The sequence below is a fragment of the Moschus berezovskii genome, chromosome 12, assembly GCF_049115385.1.
Source record: "Moschus berezovskii isolate FMDL1 chromosome 12, NW_MosBer_1.0, whole genome shotgun sequence".
NCBI lineage: Eukaryota > Metazoa > Chordata > Mammalia > Artiodactyla > Moschidae > Moschus > Moschus berezovskii.
The window spans coordinates 30,286,243-30,306,193 of NC_142471.1; the positions used below are offsets into that span (position 1 = coordinate 30,286,243).

A 19,951-nucleotide genomic window follows, 5' to 3' on the forward strand; every position below is an offset into this window, starting at 1 on the left:
AGTTTGATGTGATCCACACAGTCAAGGGCTTTAGTGTAGTCAATGAAGCAGAAGTAGATGTTTTTCTGGAATTCTCTTGCTTTTTCTAGGATCCAACGGATGTTGGCAATTTGATCTCTGGTTCCTCTGCCTTTTCTACATCCAGTTCGAACATCTGGAAGTTCTCGGTTTATGTACTGTTGAAGCACAGCTTGGAGAATTTTGAGCATTACTTTGCTAGCATGTGAAATGACTGCAATTGTGCGGTAGTTTGAACATTCTCTGGCATTGTCTTTCTTTGGGACTGGCATGAAAACTAACCTTTTTCAGTTCTAGGGCCACTGCTGAGCACACCATAACATTTACTCATTATAATTTTGAAGTTTTCCTAACAAAAGTTATTTTTTATTTTTAGTATGATATGGACCAACTTCAACATACTATAAAATTTAGAATGTAGGTCAAGGGCAGTGATCACATAACTTGCAGGAACTACAGTCATGTCAAATTCAATTTGACGACAAAATACCATATACTATATGATTCTATTTATATGAAATGTTCAAGGTAGGTTATCTATAGACAGAAAGTAGGTTAGAGGTTTACTGACACCTTTTTAGGATACTGAAAAAACACTTTAAAACTGATTGTGGTGAAGGGTGGATGACTATGAATATACTAAAAAACCATTGAACTGTACACTTTAAATAGGTGAGCTGTTCAGTATGTAAATTATATATCAATAAAGCTTTTTTTTTTAAGTTATAAGTCAGAGAAAGACAAAAAACATACGATTACACTTATATGTGGGGTCTTAAAAGAATTAAACTCATAGAAACAGAATGCAATGATAGTTGCCAAGAGCTAGGGGTTGGGGGAACTATAGAGATGTTGGTCAAAAGGTACACATTTCCAATAATAAGATGAGTAAGTTCTGAGAATCCTAATGTATAGCATGGTGACTATAGTTAACTATGTTGTGTTATTATATACCTGAAAGTTGCTAAGATAATAGATCTTAATTAAATAGTCTCACCACACACACACAACAGTAATTAGGTATAGTGATGGTTTTGTTCACTACCTTTATTATGGTAATCACTTTGCAACATACACATGTATCAACCATCACACTGTATACCTTAAACTTACACAGTGTTATTTATCAACTGTAGATATAAATCTGGGGGAAGAAAGTAATTTGGTGCTTAATAAATGCTTTCCAATAAAAGAGGACTCCCCTAAAGATATATTCTATCATATATGGACCCTAACCAGCATTTTCCTTCTCGATTTCCTTCCTTCATCTACTTCTCAATTTATTCCACTTATCTCTTCTTTATTCTGTCATGTCAGTTCTGAAAGACTCGATTTAAAAGAGACTAACCAAAATACAGCCTACTTTGGTTGACAAGTTATTTTCAGGACTGATTCATCAAATGGATTTTAAAAATTAGTTTTCTTTCACTATCAAGTACAAATTAATGGTTGGTAGGTATGCTTTCACAGTGCTTTCAGAAATATAATCTTCCTGAGTTTGCCAGTATGTATCAAGAGATTTTTTTAAAGTTTATAACTTTCAATTAGTTATTATCCTTCTGAAAGTTTATTCTAAGGAGTTTATCAGAAATGTGGCCAAACTCTTAAGTATAAAGATACTCATCCCAGTGCTATATTACCAAAAAATTGGAAGTAAATATTCAACCAGAGTACAATGGTTGAATGTATTATGGTATATTCATGTAGAGCATATTATAGTCATTAAAAGTAGTTTTTTCCAAAGCGAAAATGCTTATGGATATGAGAAAATCATGGGACTAAACCACATACATATTATACAATGATTCTACTTTTGGTAAAAACAATACAAATAAATATATAGTATATATTTATGAAAAACAAAACCAGCAGCAACATGGATGGACCTATAGATTATATTGTGAAGTAAATCAGCGAAAGACAAATATACATCACTTATATGTGGAATCTAAAAAGATGATACAGATGAACTTATTTATAAAACAGAAATTGACTCACAGACATAGAAACCAAACTTTTGGTTATCAAAGAGGAAAGAGGGGAAGGGGGTTTGGGATTAACATATATTAACATATATATTCGACTATATAGAAAATATATAAACAAGGACCTATTGCATATCACAGGTAATAGTATTTTGTAATAACCCATAATGGAAAAAATATCTGAAAAACAATACACACACATATATATGTATATATATTAACATACATATGTATACAATGGCTCAGCAGTAAAGAATCAGCCTGCAGTGTAGGAGAAGCAGGTTTCATTCCTGGGTCAGGAGGATCCCCTGGAGGAGGAAATGGCAATTCACTCCAGTATTCTTGTCTGAAAAATTCCATGGACGGAGGAGCCTGGTGGGCTATAGTCCAAGGAGTCACAAAGAGTCGGACATAACTAAGCAAGCATGCATGCATATATATATATATGCTGCTGCTGCTAAGTCGCTTCAGTTGTGTCTGACTCTGTGCGACCCCATAGACGGAAGCCCACCAGGTTCCCCCCGTCCCTGGGATTCTCCAGGCAAGAACACTGGAGTGGGTTGCCATTTCCTTCTCCAATGAATGAAAGTGAAAAGTGAAAGTGAAGTTGCTCAGTCGTGTCCAACTCTTAGCGACCCCATGGACTGCAGCCTACCAGGCTCCACCATCCATGGGATTTTCCAGGCAAGAGTACTGGAGTGGGCTGTCATTGTCTTCTCCATACACACACACACACACACACACACACATATGCATATACATACATTATATATATTAATATATGAACTGAGTCACTTTGCTGTATGCTATAAAGCTAAAACTAATACAACTCCATAAATCAACTATACTTCAATTTTATTAAAAAGTGTATCAACCAGGGCTGGGACACAACCCAAAGCCAGAAGTAAACTCATGAAATTACTGAGTGGGGTTATCAATGATTTTTCTTACTTTATATATTTTCAAAAGTATCTATAGTAAAAAAAAAAATTGCTGCTATTTGGGGTGCATGCTAAGTCACTTCAGTGTGTCCAACTCTTTGCAACTCTACGGACTGTAGCCCGCCAGGGTCCTCTGTTCATGAGATTCTCCAGGCAAGAATACTGAAGTGGGTTGCCATGCCCTACTCCAGGGGATCTTCCTGACCCAGGGATTGAACCCATGTCTCTTACATCTCCTGCCTTGGCAGGAGGGTTCTTTACCACCAGCACTACCTGGGAAGACCACTGTTCTGGGTAACATATGGACTCTTTGTTTTGTTTGTATTATAATGTTTGACATTCAATTGGTTAGTTCAATTTTAGTCACATTATATTTTTTTATATGTGTTTCTTATTCTTAGAACACTTCACATTTGTATATTCTTTCTCTGTTATGTTAGACAGGATCTAACTGAGGCAAACTCCAACTTTTCCTTATTCTTTAGAATCTTCCCATACTGCTCTTTCCTATGTATCTAAGGATCATAAATGTTATTACAAAGTCTAAAGTGAAGATCCTAAGAAAAACATATCTTAATATCAAATCTTATATTTATGTAATGACCCCCACTCTGACACTACTGGAAACATATAAGATTCTGAATAAACACTTGTTTGGCTGTAATTAAATGTTGGTTGGCAGCATGCAAAGAATCTATACCACCTGAACTGACGATACATTTCTCTGAGTCAATTTCACAGAATCATACGTATCATTTTAAGAATTGCAAAGTATCTTTAAAAGAAAATCACTGAACCAATTTTCTTATAGGTAAAATCTTAGATATTAAATGACTTATCCAAATTTATACTGACAGTTAATGATGGAGACAGGATGATAGTTCAGGCTTTGGAGTTCTTAAGTACATCAATCCTAAATTATGTCTTCAGTTTATAGAACTATGTGTATACTTTGCATTTAACATTAGACTTCACTCTTCACACAATATAATCTCACAAAGAGTCAGTGAACAGGTACCCTACAAGTATACCTCCTTGAAAATTCTAAACCTGGTAGTTCCAGAATGGATGAGGGAAGGTCCTGATATAGCTGGTTCAGTACAATCTGGAAATGCTACATTGAAGACCTGGCTCAGTGTGGACATCCTTGTTGCAAGCTGGATCTAGAAGCTGGATCTTGGGATCAGTTCAGTTCCTAAGCCATCGAAGGATGACTTACCCACTCAGCCTCCCCTGTCTCATGATGAATCACTCTCAAAGGCCTAAGAACCACTCCTTAGCACGTATACTGCAGCAGCCATTGGTCTCTTTCTTTAGGCGGGAACTAGCCTGTGAGTGATGATTCCGCCCCCATTCTCTACTCTAGCCAGGAAAACGTCTAGCTCTTATCATGAAGTCATTATAAATAAAGTCAGAAATTCTGCTGCTGCCGCCTAAGCTGAGAATATTATTTAGATAGAATACCATCCCCCTTTCTGATCTTATCCTCCTGCCTTCAGCTTTTCTGTGTCCCCCACCCCTCCTGCCCCTGGTTGCATTCTTACCTGTTTGGCTCAGTGGGTTCCAGGCTACTTCCTGCTGCCCACATCCAGAACAGCCAGACTGAGAAACCTGAAGACTGGCTTGGTAGAGAGACTCCAATTCTGAGGTCTCCTGCTCCGTGTCCTGGTTCCAGTGTGGATGCGAAACTATGTGGTTTCTTTCCGGATAGGTTACACAGGTATGGGAATCAAGAGGGGAGGACTTCACTCCTGGCCCAGGGACCCCATGTTTAAGCTGAGAATCACAGAGCCTTGTGACATTCACCCAAGAATCCAAAGGCAAGGAAGTCCCCGAGTCAACACTGCTGCCCAGCTCCTTAGGCCCAGCATCTCTCACTTGAGACAGTTTCCCGTGGTAAATACCTGACCCTGCCAGCCTGGGCTGTCCTCCCCTAGAAGCTTCACCATTAGAAGGCCCAGAGTTCATGGCAAGAGAAGGATGATTAGCAGGCTCTTCCCAGGAAGGCAGTTTGTTCCTACCGTCCAAAGAGGGTTGTTGTTTTGCCCAATACCAGTGGCCTTTCCCTTGACCCTGTGGGAAAGGAGGCTTACAGTCGGAAGGTGGAGAGCCCTTCCTTAGACTATTTGGCAAACTTCTATCCTGGGCACCTGTACCATCCCTGGTGGAGGCACCGTGCATCCTCTGGAACTGCTCTGCCAAAGAGCGGACAAGCCCCTTAGTGGTAGGAAACTCTGGCACAGAGGGCTCCTCGCTGCTTCGGTCCATGTTTGAAGTCAATGGAGTTTTGAGGTTTTGGGTTTGGAGGCATTGGTTAGTTTTCTGTACAGTATTAGAAGAGTGAAGCGCAGATGAGGAAGGAGCAGGTTTTACGGGGTGGCATGCCCTGTACAGAGAAAGGCTAGGCTGAGCTGCTAAACTTGAAGGACCACAGCCTAGACTGTGTGCATCTCCTCTCTCAGAGGTGGCTATTATTCCAACTGGCTGTGACCAAGGCATCACCTGGGATGAGTCAGCAGGATCCCTCTTTTCTTGGAACAGCTGTTCTTGATCAGTGTCTCTTCCCTCTTGTTGGGGGAACCTGGTGCAGCTGCTATTGTCACCCCTGCAGCTTTGCAGCTCATCCTCTGATTCCCAACCATGATGAGAATTCTTCTCAGTTCTCCCTGGTGTTTTAGGTAAGCCCTGCCTGTGGAACACAGAGGGGTCAACACTGTCTACCTCAACTGAAGTAAGAAGGTTCGAGGCAGACCCACTGGGGGAATTGTGCTGTGGAGCAGACAGGGCAGATGACTCTGGGAATAATGGCAAGTGTGACTCATGGCAGGAAGCAGGTGAGTAAATGAAAGTACTGGCTCCAAACTCCGTATTCGTGTAGGGTTCCAGTTGGGCCTCCTGGCTTAACAATACTTGGAGCGGGATAGGCTGTTCACTGAAATAAAGAGAGAGTCAGTCATAAGCTGTCTTAATTGACAAGATTACTTACAAAAAGAACTGTTCATTTGTTTCCCATTTCTAGCTATTCACAGAGGGAATGGTGAAAAGAAATAGAAAGAAAAGCATAAGTAAAGTCAACAGATTGGAGGTTCACAAGAGAAGGCATGTGGTCAGTTCATACCCAAGTAACGGGTAATATTAATCCTCTTGATTAAATATCCTCATCAAAGTTGTACACAGTAAGCAAAGCTCTTGCCAATATTCTTCATTACCTGTAAAGTCCCATTCCAATCATCCTCTACTTAAAAATTCAAAAACAAAAATGTCTAGTCCCACATGCAGATGACAAGAGAAGGTAAGCAAAGCCTAGAGATCACTCATACCTAGGGTCCTGAGAGGCAGATCAGCCAAAAGAACCAGAAGGCCATATTTACAGAGTACAGGATGATTTGGGCTCCTGGCATTAATAAAAAGATCAACCATTTCAAGTGTATTCTTACAATATGGATCTGATTGTGTTTATTCACTGAGATGCTTCCCCAAAGTAACAAATGATGACTCTCTTGAGATCTGGGAGTGGAAGTAGGGATTAAATGCATTTAATTGGTTTCTTACTAACTGTTTTATATTTCTGATCTGAAAATCTCATTAGAAGCACTTAGATATAACCTTAATTACTCACATATAACAAGTGGCCTTAAGATTTCTGAAAAGAGTTTAGCTCCCTCAATTGCTTACATTCAAGTATATCTCTGATCAGATTCTCAAATCAGCATCCAACTAGTAGAATAAACAATAGGAGAAAAGAAGAAAATGGAAGATCCTAGCTAGGAGCATTAAATTTCAATGATAATATACTGTAAACTTTTGTGGATACAGTAATTCTATCACCCTTATAACACTGTGAAGAATGTATTACTTATAAGGGAAACCTAATGGAGTCCAAAAGACCTGGATTTGAAACTCCATGCTTCTACCACTTACTAGCTGAGTAATCCTGGGTATCATATTTAGTTAATCCTCTCTGAGCCTGAGTTTCCTTATTTATAAACCATTACTAAATAGTAATCCCTGTCTCCTAAGGTTATTGTGAGATAGGTAAAATAAAACATGAAAGTATTTAGCTTACTGCCTGGGCAAATATTCAAAAAACGTTAGCTTCCTTTATAATATTTATATTCTGAAAACTACTCAGGCTTATTAACAGCCAACATTAATTCTTACTTAATTCTATCTATTCCAGGTAACAGCCAGTTTCAAAGGCTAAAATGTGGGAACTATACTAATGGCCATGGGGACTTTTTTCCTATTCCTGAACATAGGGAAGCAAAACAAAGGGAATCATTGTGTCTCCTCTCAATCGTTGAATCAGAGCAAGGAAGACTGCTTTCTCTGCTTCCTTAAGGGACAGGAGACACTGAAATCCCCAAATAAATCACATGGTTTCTACTGCAAAGTGAAATGCAACTCAGATTGCCATGTCTAAGATCATAATATGTACCAATTTAATAATCATGTTATTACACAAGTCCAGAGACAAACTCACCCACAGGAAATATGGACAAGTGGTCTATTTATGATGCTATACTTTCTATATCTTTCTAGGAACTGTTAAGAGAAGGACCAGCAGTGGGATGAGCTTTTCATTGTATATCTGACCTGAGAGAAGAAATCTTTTCAGAGGACTCTTCTCTCTCCCCTGGAGTCGCCAAGACAATGAGAGCTGGCTATGGAGCACCCATGGTCACTTCCTCCCCTGGCGTCCATAAACTACAGTGGTTCCCAGGCACTACCTTGTTGGCTGAGGGAGGGCTCCCCCCTGTGAGGGGAGGCAGGCTGAGGGCTGCGACGGCGGCTGAGATGATTGCTGCTGCTGCATGCGATCCTGCAGGCTCCGTGCTTTTCGAATACTGATTTGCAACTTCTTATCGACTAGGGCTCTGCTGTGCGTGCTAGAGCTGGCACCATGCAGGGCAAGTCTTAGTTTAGCTAAAATGCAAAAGAAAATATAGCAGAAACAGAACACAAAAATACAAACAAAAATAAAAAATAAAATTCAACCAAAAATGAGCAAAGTTATGCAGTAAAACTGAAAATATGCAGCAGAACTACAAGGCATGGACCATGCATATGGTATCCAGGGCACAGAGCTGCCTCTGGCTATAAGGAACATTCATGGAAGCCATGGAGGCCAAACAGGTTAATTCAAATTTAAAAATCAAACAAACAAAAAGCTAAACTAAAATGAATTAAGAAGATAAATTGGTGCTTCCATCTCAGATGTTACCACTCTCATTGTCCTTTGCAACTGACCTGTCCAATTCTGGTCTCCATTCTCTGCTCCCAACTCCCCCTTCCTGACAGCCAACAGCAGAACTAAGATCCAAACCTGCATCTGTCTTTATAGAACACAGCTTCTTGTAGGTCATATTTAGGAACCAGATACAAATTCTTAGTCCCGTGCTGTAACCCTATGGTGCAGCATACCAGGAAGGCAGGGGAGAAACATAAAGAATCAAATATGCAGTAAGAAGTCACAGGCCTAGGAAGCCACAGCCAATTTATTCATTTCTTCCTGCCCTAAGCTCCACCGCGCAAGTCAGTAACTAGCGCAAGAGCAGACTAACCTCGCATCTGAGACCTAACTTTATTCGAATTAGACGATAGGTATGGCTGGATAGTTCATTTGTAGACTCCTGCTGAGATTTTTCCAGTAAATATCCACAGGCCACAGTGACAGTGCCTAGCACATTTAGAAATCTGAAAGGAAAAGATAGCTAAAGGGCCTCGGTTTGGGGGAGTGAGAGTAATGAAACCCAAAAGTTCTTTTTATCCTATCTGAGTGAATAACTATCATGAAGTTAGTCAAAAGTGCCATAGCCATAGCGGTTAGAGTTACTTACAGATAGCTTCGTTACAGAGAGCCAAAGCGGCAGCACAGTCTCCCTTCTGCTCCAGATGCAGCGACTCTTCAAACACTGAATCTGCCTCTTGCAGGGACCTCTCAAAGCCGTCACTCCTCCCTGAAAGGGCCAGCACTTTTCATTTTCATAACAACCTGTTCCAACTTTTCCTATGTACCGTTGTTTCCCTTCGGTGCACATAGATCCTCACTGCTGAGCCTCTGGTCCACCTTTATTCCAACTGACCATGACTAGTAAGAATTCTCTGAAACATGTAGGACATCCATTTTTCTTTGCCTTAACTGGGTCCTTTCCGAAGCCGTGAAAGACGGGCATGTCATTGCCCACCACATATTTCAACTCCAAGACCTCTTAGGACGTCCCTCAAGAAAGAACAAAGTACTGTCTATAATAGAAGGGTGGGTTCTACATCTTGGCAATGTGTGTCTAGAACCCCAGATCTCCACCGAGACCTCCACTGCTGTGTTACGGCACCAGTGGCTTCATGACTCTGTGGATAGCCACGTGTAACACTTCTTTCCTGTGCTAATTCATAGTCCTCTCTGTGCCACCTGCACCCGAATAATCAGTACTCCTCTTGGGCACAGGTGTTCTATAGTTCCGAATTCCAATATATCTACCAAGTCAGTGGAACCATCTTTGTTCTTGGTTTGCACACATGTATCTTTCATCAGCACAGCTAAGTATTTACTTCTGTCCTGCCCTTGCTCACCAAACCTACCATAAAAGAGTCACCTTCCCACACAGTGAGCATGAAATGTTGCCTTCTCCCCCAAAGTGAGTGTGTGCCAAAGCAGGTACAGGAGTCAAAGGACAGTGCCAGATAAAAAGTGACAAACTACTATAACTTCTGTAAAAGAATCCTCAAGTTTATTTATCCCACTGCCTTTTACTCACTCATAACCATAAATCAGTAGTAAGCTGTAATGTAACTTCATCTGTGATTGGAATTAATGGTGAGTTTCACAAGCTCACAAGAAAAAAAAATCATATTATTTCTCCCATAATATCCCCATCCTCCATTAACCTCCAGCTGGACATGGTAAGAAAAGCTCTTCCATACCCCTATCATTCACTCCCTAATTCACTAATAACTTTTGAAGAACAATGGGAAGACTGGAAGTAGCATTTGGGTTCTACTCCACCACTAGAGTTATGGTCCCTGGGGTAGGGGGTACACAGGTCTGAAATTTTCTCATTATATCTGAAATCAACTGAATCTATGCAACCTTTATAATCAGAGGTGGTGGCTACAGCAATTAAAAAATGTTCTCTACAGAAACACAGGAAAACTACAGCTGGTCAATCATTGTACTAAATTTTAATTCTTATCCTCCAGAATTCTTAGCAATCCATTCCTTGCTCTTCCAACCAAAATATCTGGAGAATTGACAGTGAAATACAACCAGAGGGACTCACTCTCAACTCTAATGTACTACCCAACTGACACAGGAGGGAGAAAGGCAAGAGAGGAAGATGAGAAGACCCCTCTTTCAGAAGCAACATAAACCTGAGACACCAATGTGATATAGCTTAAGTACAAAAAATAAGAAAAAGCTATCTAAGTATAGGGATATCTAAGAAACTAGGAAAGGTAAGCTAATTTGGAGACAAATACAATGTTCTGGGAAGTATAAAGCAACAATTGCCTTAAATCAAAAGACAGCAGAATTAGAGGAGAAAAGGATCCCCCCAAAAAGTCCAGGAAGTTTCTCTGAGTGTTGATGAGAAGAAAGAAGTGAGCAAAAGAAAGCAGTCACCCAAAACAGCCCAGGCTCCTGTTCTTTACACTGCTTTAGCACAATCTGCTATATCTGGCTGGAGGTTCTGAACAATAAATTTATTTCACAGACAAACAGAGATATAGGTTTTAGGGCCTATTTAAAATAGATACCTCAGCCTTTTTAAACTCTTATTTTGAAGGCTAGTCTCTGCTGGTGTAAAATGACATCTTAAAGCAACTGAAGAAAAAAACAGTAACTAATTTGGGGCAGCCAGAGCAGCTGAAATGAAGGCCAGGAAAACTGTGTGAGATTGGAAAATGAACCATCAGAGACGAAAAGGCAGTCAGCCTCTTGTTCTTAGAACCTCCTTGGTAGATCCACTTCCCTGAAGCTCCAGGTAGGAAATCTCAAGGGCATTTTTCTGCTGAGCAAGAAGAATTTCCCTCACAGTCAGTGTGGTTCGCTCATTGCCTTTTTCTGCTGTTTCTGAACTGTGAGTAGTTTAATTTACACCTTCTATAACTGCTCATCAGAAATACTTTCCATGAACAATATACTATCTCTAATCTATAAGCTTTTAACAGACAGGCCCCAAACCAGTGCCTGTCTCTAACCAACAGACTTGTTACCTCCTACTTTAGTTCTCACTGAAATGGCTAAATTAACATAAAATATAACTCTGCTAAAGAAAAGACATAATTTATGAGCTCAAATACCTTTTTCCTTCCCCCTCTCTGTCCCCATCACCCACAACCTAATGACCTAATGCTCACAACAATTACCCTGATTCTGCAGTTCATCCAAGTCCATGAAGCGGCTGGGATGAGGGTTAAACCCTTTAGCTGCCTCTAATTCCTTCTCTCGTTTCCTTCGAAGTTCCTGTTCCTGTGCCCTTCTGGCCACTTCTTCCTGCAATTCATCCAGTTCAGTTTTGGAAGATATCTCCCCACCTGGAATACAAGCAAAGGAGAAGAGAAATCGCCACTTTCCCATAACCAAGACTAAGCACCTGCTATATTCATGGTCACCACACTGCTTTTTCTTTAGAACTCTTGGCTTAAGTTTGGAATGAAAATTTGGGTAGTGTTTTCCATATCAGATTCAGGATGAGGCCTGGGACATGAATAATAATAATAGTGATATTTATTGAGCGCTTTGTAACAGAAATAACAACATAACAACTAACATTTGTTGAGTATTACTATGTGACAGGCATAGTTGCAAGCACTTTTACCTGTATTATTTCATGTAATTCTCACAACAGTATGTGAGGTAGATACTATTATTGCCCACATCTTAAGAATGAAGAAACTGAGTCACAAAGACAATAAATAACTACCCCAAAATAACAAAGATGGCAAATGGTAAAGCTGAATTAAAGTCAAATAGTTTAAATTCATAATCCAAGCTTTTAACTATTAAGGAGCATTCTCTATTGCCACTGACTCACCAGGAAGTTTTAAGCAAGTCAATTTCTCTCCCTTAATTTCCACCACCTTCCAAATGAGTTTGAAAAATATCCATAGTAATAAACCTTAATTTTATCAGTGTTCATAGATGGAATCAAATAGATCTAAAAGGATATCCATGATATATTAAGTGAAAAGCCAAGTAACATAATAATATTTATAGTATAGCTTCCTTTTATTTATTTTTAAATGGTAGTAATAAGTTTATTTAGGGGTTCCCAGGTGGGTCAGTGGTAAAGAAGCCACCTGCCAATGCAGGAGACTTGGGTTTGATCCCTGGGTCGAAAAGATCCCCTGGAGAAGGAAATGGCAATCCACTCCAGTATTCTTGCCTGGGAAATTCCATGGCCAGAGGAGCCTAGTGGGCTACAGTCCATAGGGTCACGAAAGAGTTGGACACAACTTAGCAACTAAACAACAACTACAATAAACTTATCGTTATACTTGTACATAGAATACAAAGCACAGAAAGAGATGTAGAAAGATATAAACCATAATGGTAACACTGGTTCCTTCAAATTGAAGAGGCACAGGGCAAGTTACCAAATTGTTGGACTTGTGTCAACCTCTGTAAATTTTTAAAAGGGTGATCAGTCACCAGATTAAAAAAATAGAGTTTACTATACAAGGAGGATGGTAGTGTAGTATAGTGTATAAGGAATTTATTCTAACTCCTTGCCAAATATCTTTTACAAGTTGAGGAATCCAGTTGGTGAATTCTATACAGCTAGTCTAGAATTAGGGCTATCAGTGAAGTCATGAGATTCAGTCTTTAGTGTGCTGAAAAGCTATTGGCTGTTAAAGAAAAGGGAAGGGAGAACAGGCTAAAGTAAGAGCACAGCTTTCTCAAAGCCATGTTAGTCAATATGAGACAGAATGTGAGAAATAAACTAAACCTATAATTTCATTAGGAAGAATAAATTTCTTTCATGGGTTTCTAACTGTAACCTACTCTAGCCCAGAATTTCAGAGATCATCTGCCCCTACATGCATTGTTCTGCTTTGCCAGATGTTAGCAGTCTATGCCCCTCACTCATACCTTGAAAGAATTCACACCTTTTTATTTCTGCTACATATCACACTTCCAGCCACCTCTAGGAACTTTCCGTGGTCATTAAGAGAACTGGTTGTCAAACCAGTCAAGTTCTTGGTCTCATCCCGACAGTTTGCCATGGAGTATTCTGTCCTCATCTCCCTAGTGAGCTGGCCACAAATCTATATTCAGATGCTCATTAAATCAGGCCATAATTAAACTTCTGCCACACATGCGACTCCCAATTCATCTAACATACTAGAAAAAAAGGGCCATGATGAAACACATCTTTCAGAGAAGGTTGATTTCTAAGTTAGACAAGCGGATCCCAGAAATCCTCAGCTGACTAAACAATACTGAATACATATTCAGTCAGTCAGTCAGTTCAGTCGCTCAGTCGTGTCCGACACTTTGCGACCCCATGAATCACAGCACGCCAGGCCTCCCTGTCCATCACCAACTCCCGGAGTTCACTCAAACTCATGTCCATAGAGTCGGTGATGCCATCCAACCATCTCATTCTCTGTCGTCCCCGTCTCCTCCCGCCCCCAATTCCTCCTAGCATTAGAGTCTTTTCTAGTGAGTCAACTCATCGTATGAGGTGGCCAAAGTATTGCAGTTTCAGCTTTAGCATCAGTCCTTCCAATGAACACCCAGGATTGATCTCCTTTAGAATGGACTGGTTGGATCTCCGTGCAGTCCAAGGGATTCTGAACAGTCTTCTCCAGCACCACAGTTCAAAAGCATCAATTCTTCGGCAATCAGCTTTCTTCACAGGAAAAACCATAGCCTTGACTAGACGGACCTTGGTTGGCAAAGTAATGTCTCTGCTTTTTAATATGCTATCTCTTTCCTCAAAAATCACAAAAAGTCTCCATCTTGGGGAGACCTATATAGTTATCACCTCGATTTTCTGCTCTAAGTAAGGATCTATTTATTTTGCTTATTTGAATATGCACTCTAAGTATATATGTGTGTTGTGAGAAGAATGTAAATAGGATATAAAATCTATGACTACCTCAAATCTCTATGCTTGGTGTATCATGCCTAAAATTCCAATAATCCTTTATCTTTAAGCTTTGACTTGTGAAAATACTAGCTTCTCTTAAAGAAAGCACATTTTCACCCATTTCCAGTCACGTACATCTAGTGTGAGTCAGATCATCCCTTTGGAGCTTCTTTGGAGAAGGAGGGACACGGCACGTTCAAGAAGGAAAAACAAAGCAGGGATACTAGGCAGGATAGAGAGGCAGGGTAAGGGTAGCTCTGACCTGCTCATTTCCCAATTTTGTCTATAGTCTACATGTCCCCCTTGTTATCTCAGTTCAGAGAACTAAACAATAAAAAGCCCATTCCCAAGAGGATGCCTCTATACAGAGGAAAGCCCCAGGACTTATTCTTCTGAGGAAAGCAGGTGCTCCTGACACTGTTCACCATATTTCTGTTCCTTCTTGCTTCCACCAGAAGGAAAGGAGCAAGCAGGCGAGCTGTGATAGGACAACAATGAAAAAGATAAACCTGGAGAGAGCAGATCAAACGCCTTCATATTCACGTTCTGGTGAAACAAAGTGCAACTGCCCTCTTATTTCAAATGTCCTCAGATTAGGCTGTTTCCCAGACAGAAGTGGCAGTGAAATTCAGCTCTCCAAATCCAATGTCCTTCAACTTACCTGAAAGGGGCTGGTTCTTCATCCAGCCACTCCTGGACACGGCGGAGTCTGCCTCCAGGATGCTGCTACTGTGAGACTTAGGGATGTGACGCCAGGAAGGGGCCAACCCTGCTGACCTCTTAGCACTTGGATCCCTTCAAAACAGAAACCAGAGGCGAGGAAAAGCATCAGAACGCTGGTAAATAGCAACATTCATAGGACCAAATTCCCTCCAAAAGCAACAACAAAATCCCAAAGCACCAAACTAATATAAAAACATCTGCTAAACTATTTCTGAATATCAAAACACCCATTCGTTCCCCCATTTTATCTCACCTCTTTCACATTTTGTGTGTGTCTGGCACAAAATTTACTTAATGAATTAATAAACAAATGTTCTCATACAGATTGCCTTCCTCTTTCCTACACTTTTATAGCCTCTTTGCATGTATAAAACTGAACGGGGTCGAGGTCAGGGAAGAGCAGTGGGAAAGTATGATACAGTTATCAATCTTGTAGATGATGTCACTCCTTTCAAAGCAACTATACTGTTAGCAAACTTGTCTCTGAGGCAACTCAGTAAAAAAACAATGTATGGAGATCTGAAATATATAAAGCAAATGGGTTTTATGGACAAGGTGCAATGACCACTATTAAACTGTCATCATTATCTTATGGAATGAATATCATTGGCTTCACAAGACATAGAATTCCCGGTGAACCTAAAAAAAAAAATAGTAAAATAAAACGCAGGAATAAATAACAACTGGATTTTCACTCTGATCATATACAAGTTTTAATTCACTAACTCATTCTTTTATTAAAAGTTTACCAATTATTTTACATAATACTTTAAAAAAGTTGTCTCCAATTTCTCAAATGCCTTTGCTTCTTCCCCCAGCAGAGGGTGCTGTTGCCACAGAAATTGATGGAGCAGTTTGCTTGCCCACAAGAGGGTAAGACAGTGCAACTCTTCAGTTGTGTGAGTTAAGAAGCCTCTTGGTGGCTTACATTTCTGTGAAGAACAATACAGCTATTCAAAGGCCAAACAATACCTGCTGACACTTGAGCTCTCAGGCAGGGCTGCATCCAGGCTGACAGGGCTGCTGCTGTTCCTCTCACTGCTCTCATAGCCAGATTCCATTCGCTGGATTAAGCGAGGGTGTTGCTCTAAAAGGTGACAGCCTGGCCGAGCTGGGCCCCAGATCTTGTACTGGAGGCTTGGTCCACCAGTTTTAATGTCGTAAGCAGGTGGCTTGCTTGACTCATCTGGTGTAAATTCTTTTGCTATATCGATCAAAGGACAAGTGTGGAAAGGGAGGTAGATTTAGCATCTGCCTCAGATCAAGACAGAACTAACCCCTCCCTCTGGTGACTCATTCATTGCGCTCATATCCACAATAGGCCGCTCATGAGGGTAAAATTTTTACCCTTCAAGGTAAAAATGTACCTTGCCAAGTCTACCAGAAAACCCAGGCTTTTTCTTTTTTTTTTTAATATTTAAATCAACTTTATTCAAAAGCTCAATTCTTCCCTAATTATCTTCTCACCTGAATCTTCAGAAAAGGGGCTAAGCTGGGTATAGCCACTGTGCTTCCTTTTGTCCTTACTAAAGATACTGTCAATATTCAGAGACTCCCGTTTGGGTCTCCATGTTGGACGATATTTGCTAGAAGAACTGGATTTTGACTCGCTGCTGGTACTTTCTACTTCCCAGTCACGGGAGTGTAAAGGCAGGCTCCGAGGAGGTTTTTTGTCGGTCTGTTCTCCTCCCCTCCCTACACAAGGAGGTCCTAGGGTGGTCTGAGAAGCCAGGGATGGTCTATTATGGATCATATTGCTGACTGTCTCTTTAAAATCCCTTAGCCTATTGGTGCTGATGGATGATTTGGAGGCATTCCTAGGAGCCTGCTTCTCTTTCAGTGTTTCTCCTAAAAACACAAAGAATGAAACAACGATAAACATTTAAAGCCATCATGGATACCCAGATCCCAGAGTCGAAAAAGAAAGGCCTTTGAGCAGAGAGAAGCCACAGGCTGAAGTGTGACAAAAGCGAGACAGAGTAAAGAAAGAAAGAGAAGCTATGCAGGGGGGCTTGCCTTCACTGTGGTACCCTGAGGCCTGAGACTCATCGCCTTTCCTCCTGACCCGGCCAGAGCTCCTCTTGCGCTCTATCAATGATCCTTTCTTGGATGGGAGTTTCTGATTACATTCACTATCAGTCAGGTGTCCTGAAGAAAACAGGAAATGAGGGTAAGTTGGTATCTGAGACTGACCTCCATCCATTTGAGAACCTACTCTCCCTTTGGGATTCATGGCAGCATCACCAAACTTAGGGGATCAGAAGCTGTAGAGGCCAAAACTATGTATCTGATTTAAGTGCAGCAGGAATCTCTCAGTAGACAAAGGCAGAAAAGCTCAAGTATTTATTAGGAATTTCCAAATTTACAGTGTCTCCTGAGCAATGACTAGTCTCAATCGCCCTCATAATCCTTCCCGGTGACTCCGAAGGATACATTACTTGGTAGTTTTTAAAAAGCAAAAGTTTTAAAAATTATGTAAGAATGTCATGTATCAATATATTTTCATTATCATCAAAAGAAGACAGAGTTTTCCTTCTATTTAACAACACAAATGAAGTGAAGGCTAATTTTTGTTACATCTGGTATTATCCCAGGTGCCCTAGCCTTTGCCCACAAAAGCTCTGACTGTGTATGGCTTTAAGACCCAATTCTAAACATTCCTTAAGTGTGAATCATCCCAAAGGACATTTGAACTTTGAATAATTCAAATCATTCCCAGCCATAACCCAAGTCTTACCAAATTTGACTTCACCCAGAGATTACACTTCATAGTTCCTCAATACTAATCTCTGGGAAACCCGGGAGATTTGGGCTCTTTTATGTAACTTGCCACATTTCATGACCACAGCATGTAAATGTACATACTGTATGTACATATGTATGATCTGACCACAGTCAGATTCTAAAGGTCTAAGCCTCTGGAAGCCAAAGGTGAATTAAGCAACTGAAATAAACTGGAATGTAGACTTAGAGGAAACCCCCTAGGGTTCTCAAAATGTCTGAGAGCTAGCAGAAATTTGCTTTCATATGTTAGTTATGAAAATCCTTTTACATATTCAGGTATAAGATGTAATAATATGGCTACATATTTACAATCACTTACCAACACAATCTTTTATTGCTTTTATCTAATAATTTGAGATCTCTGGGCTGATAAGAAAGATTTAAGAAATGAGGAAATCAACTGGAACAACTAAATCCACAAATGTTAAACCAATGCGAATGCTTCCGCACCCCCAGCCATTCACAAACCTTTAAAATAAACCTGACTCTCCTCATTTATCCTGTGATTTGGTTTCTCCCTGGTTCAGTTTCAGAAATATCATCTAACAAAAATCACACTTTGCCGTAGTCATTCATACAACAGTCATCAAAAGAAATCCAACATGAATCTGACCAAAACACTATATCCAACTACCAATTTATAAAAAATACAGAGGACAAAGAAATATGCTAAAGTTTACCACATAGACACAATCAGCAAAATTTAGAATGAGGAGAAACTATAGCACAAACTATCTAGTTCTACAACAATAAATAGAAAGGAAGAAATAGAGAAGAAACCTGCAAATTAAAAGAAATGCAAGATTGATCAACCCATTACAATGTGACTCATTTGGATTCTGAGTAAAAAAAAACATTAAAAATATGAAATTTATAGACAGTAGGATATTTGAACACTCACTGGTTATTTAGTGGTTTTAAGAAGTTAATGGTATGTTAAAAAATGATTCTTTTAGGTACATACTAAAATACTTATGGAAAAGGTGATATAATGTCTGGGATTTGCTTCAAAATAATCCATGAGTAGGGGAAGTGGGCAGAGGTACAGATAAAACTAGACTGACAAAGAGTTATAATTATTGAAACGAGGTGACACGTACATGAAGGGGCTGCATACTATTCTGTATACTTTTGAATATGTTTGAGAGTCTCTATTTTTTTTTAAGGGCATGCACAGGATGTAAACCCCCAATCTGAAGCCATGAGAACACTAATTCCCAGTCTCTAAGGACTGTTCTATGCTTTCAATGATGAGCTTTCCATCTCAGCAGTCACTCAATGTTCTTCCTTTTATACCCTGTAATGATTTCTTCTACTGACACAGGCACAATCTTCTATAGATTAACAGAACAATTCAAGAACGTTCTCTGCATGGAATTCACAATAACAAACATGCTAGCTTTTCATCTTTTTGGTTCTCTGTCCTTCAGGAAGCCTAGCAAGGTAATGAGCAGGTTCCCCATCCATAAACACATCCCTTCTCTCAAATCCCTTCAGGATGAGAATGTGATGAGGTGCAGGGTCACAAGGGTTAATGGGGCACTATGAGAATGAGGGATCAAGAGCACAGCAGGAGAAAAGTCTTTAGAAAAAGACTTCAGGATAAACAATCACATTATAATCACATAAATAATCTCATTACAATGGTCCTTACTGAGAGGCTGCTGTTGACAGGCACATGTCCAGTGGAACACCATTGTTCATTCAGAATTGCATTGCTTCCTTTCATCCCACTCAATTACCCAAGTTCTCTGCATTGCCCCCTTTGCAAGACAAACACTTCTGACTTGCCCCATTTCCTTTTTCTTGGGAGACCCTCTATGTAGAACTGAATAAGGCAGGCAGGGTTGACTGTGTTAAGTCCCTACCTGTGTCCCGACTGCTCTGAGACGTGGAATCAGTCTCCACATTATAGATGACTGTCCCCTGAGAATCAGAAGAGAAGTGACTGACCACAGACTCATGGTGGAAGTGTTTGTAGGGATAGCTCTCCGTTGAGGAATCTGTTCGAGTATCACTTGAGATGGAGGGCTCCCTCCCTGAGGGAAGGAGGAGACAGGCAAAGGTGAGGAGAGAGATGACACTGACAGAGAGGGGGCTAAGAGCTGGATGGCAACAAAGGTCCGTGAGGCAGGAACTTCCTAAACAGTAGGATAAGAAGGATATACCAGAGCCGTTCTTTCTGACACCCAGCCTCAGATAACACACACGCACACAAATAATGCCTCCCACTCCTGCCCCTACCTTGCTGAAGCCCTCAGTTTGCCCGCCACTGTGAAAAACTGTGGGGCTTTTAGAAAGCCTAAGGAGGGAAAAGTAAGAAGAAAGGAAAAAGCTGTGAAAAGTAAAATCTAGTTAGATGGCAAGTCCCAGGCTGACAACCACATAACAAGTTGTTTCCCTA

The 19,951-nt window shown here is 40.4% G+C and overlaps 1 protein-coding gene across 14 annotated transcripts in view; it reads right to left on the reverse strand.

The window, feature by feature from the left end:
• The window catches only part of USP54 (ubiquitin specific peptidase 54), a 141,843-nt gene that overhangs the window by 16,115 nt on the left and 105,777 nt on the right, over window positions 1-19,951 (reverse strand). For 9 of the 14 annotated variants that reach the window (XR_008685801.1, XM_055425447.2, XM_088841980.1 and 6 more), the window contains 9 exons: window positions 19,416-19,586; window positions 16,780-16,911; window positions 16,231-16,611; window positions 15,736-15,967; window positions 14,702-14,835; window positions 11,312-11,479; window positions 8,785-8,904; window positions 7,675-7,870; window positions 4,489-5,876 (listed from right to left, as the gene is read on the reverse strand). Coding sequence is in view for 13 of the 14 variants with exons in the window: in XM_055425447.2 (XP_055281422.2) it covers window positions 4,489-5,876; window positions 7,675-7,870; window positions 8,785-8,904; window positions 11,312-11,479; window positions 14,702-14,835; window positions 15,736-15,967; window positions 16,231-16,611; window positions 16,780-16,911; window positions 19,416-19,586 (2,922 nt within the window). In the remaining variant the exon portion in view is untranslated. The remainder of the gene's footprint in view (window positions 1-4,488; window positions 5,877-7,674; window positions 7,871-8,784; window positions 8,905-11,311; window positions 11,480-14,701; window positions 14,836-15,735; window positions 15,968-16,230; window positions 16,612-16,779; window positions 16,912-19,415; window positions 19,587-19,951) is intronic. The other 5 variants (XM_088841989.1, XM_088841991.1, XM_088841988.1 and 2 more) reach the window with 4 other exon arrangements.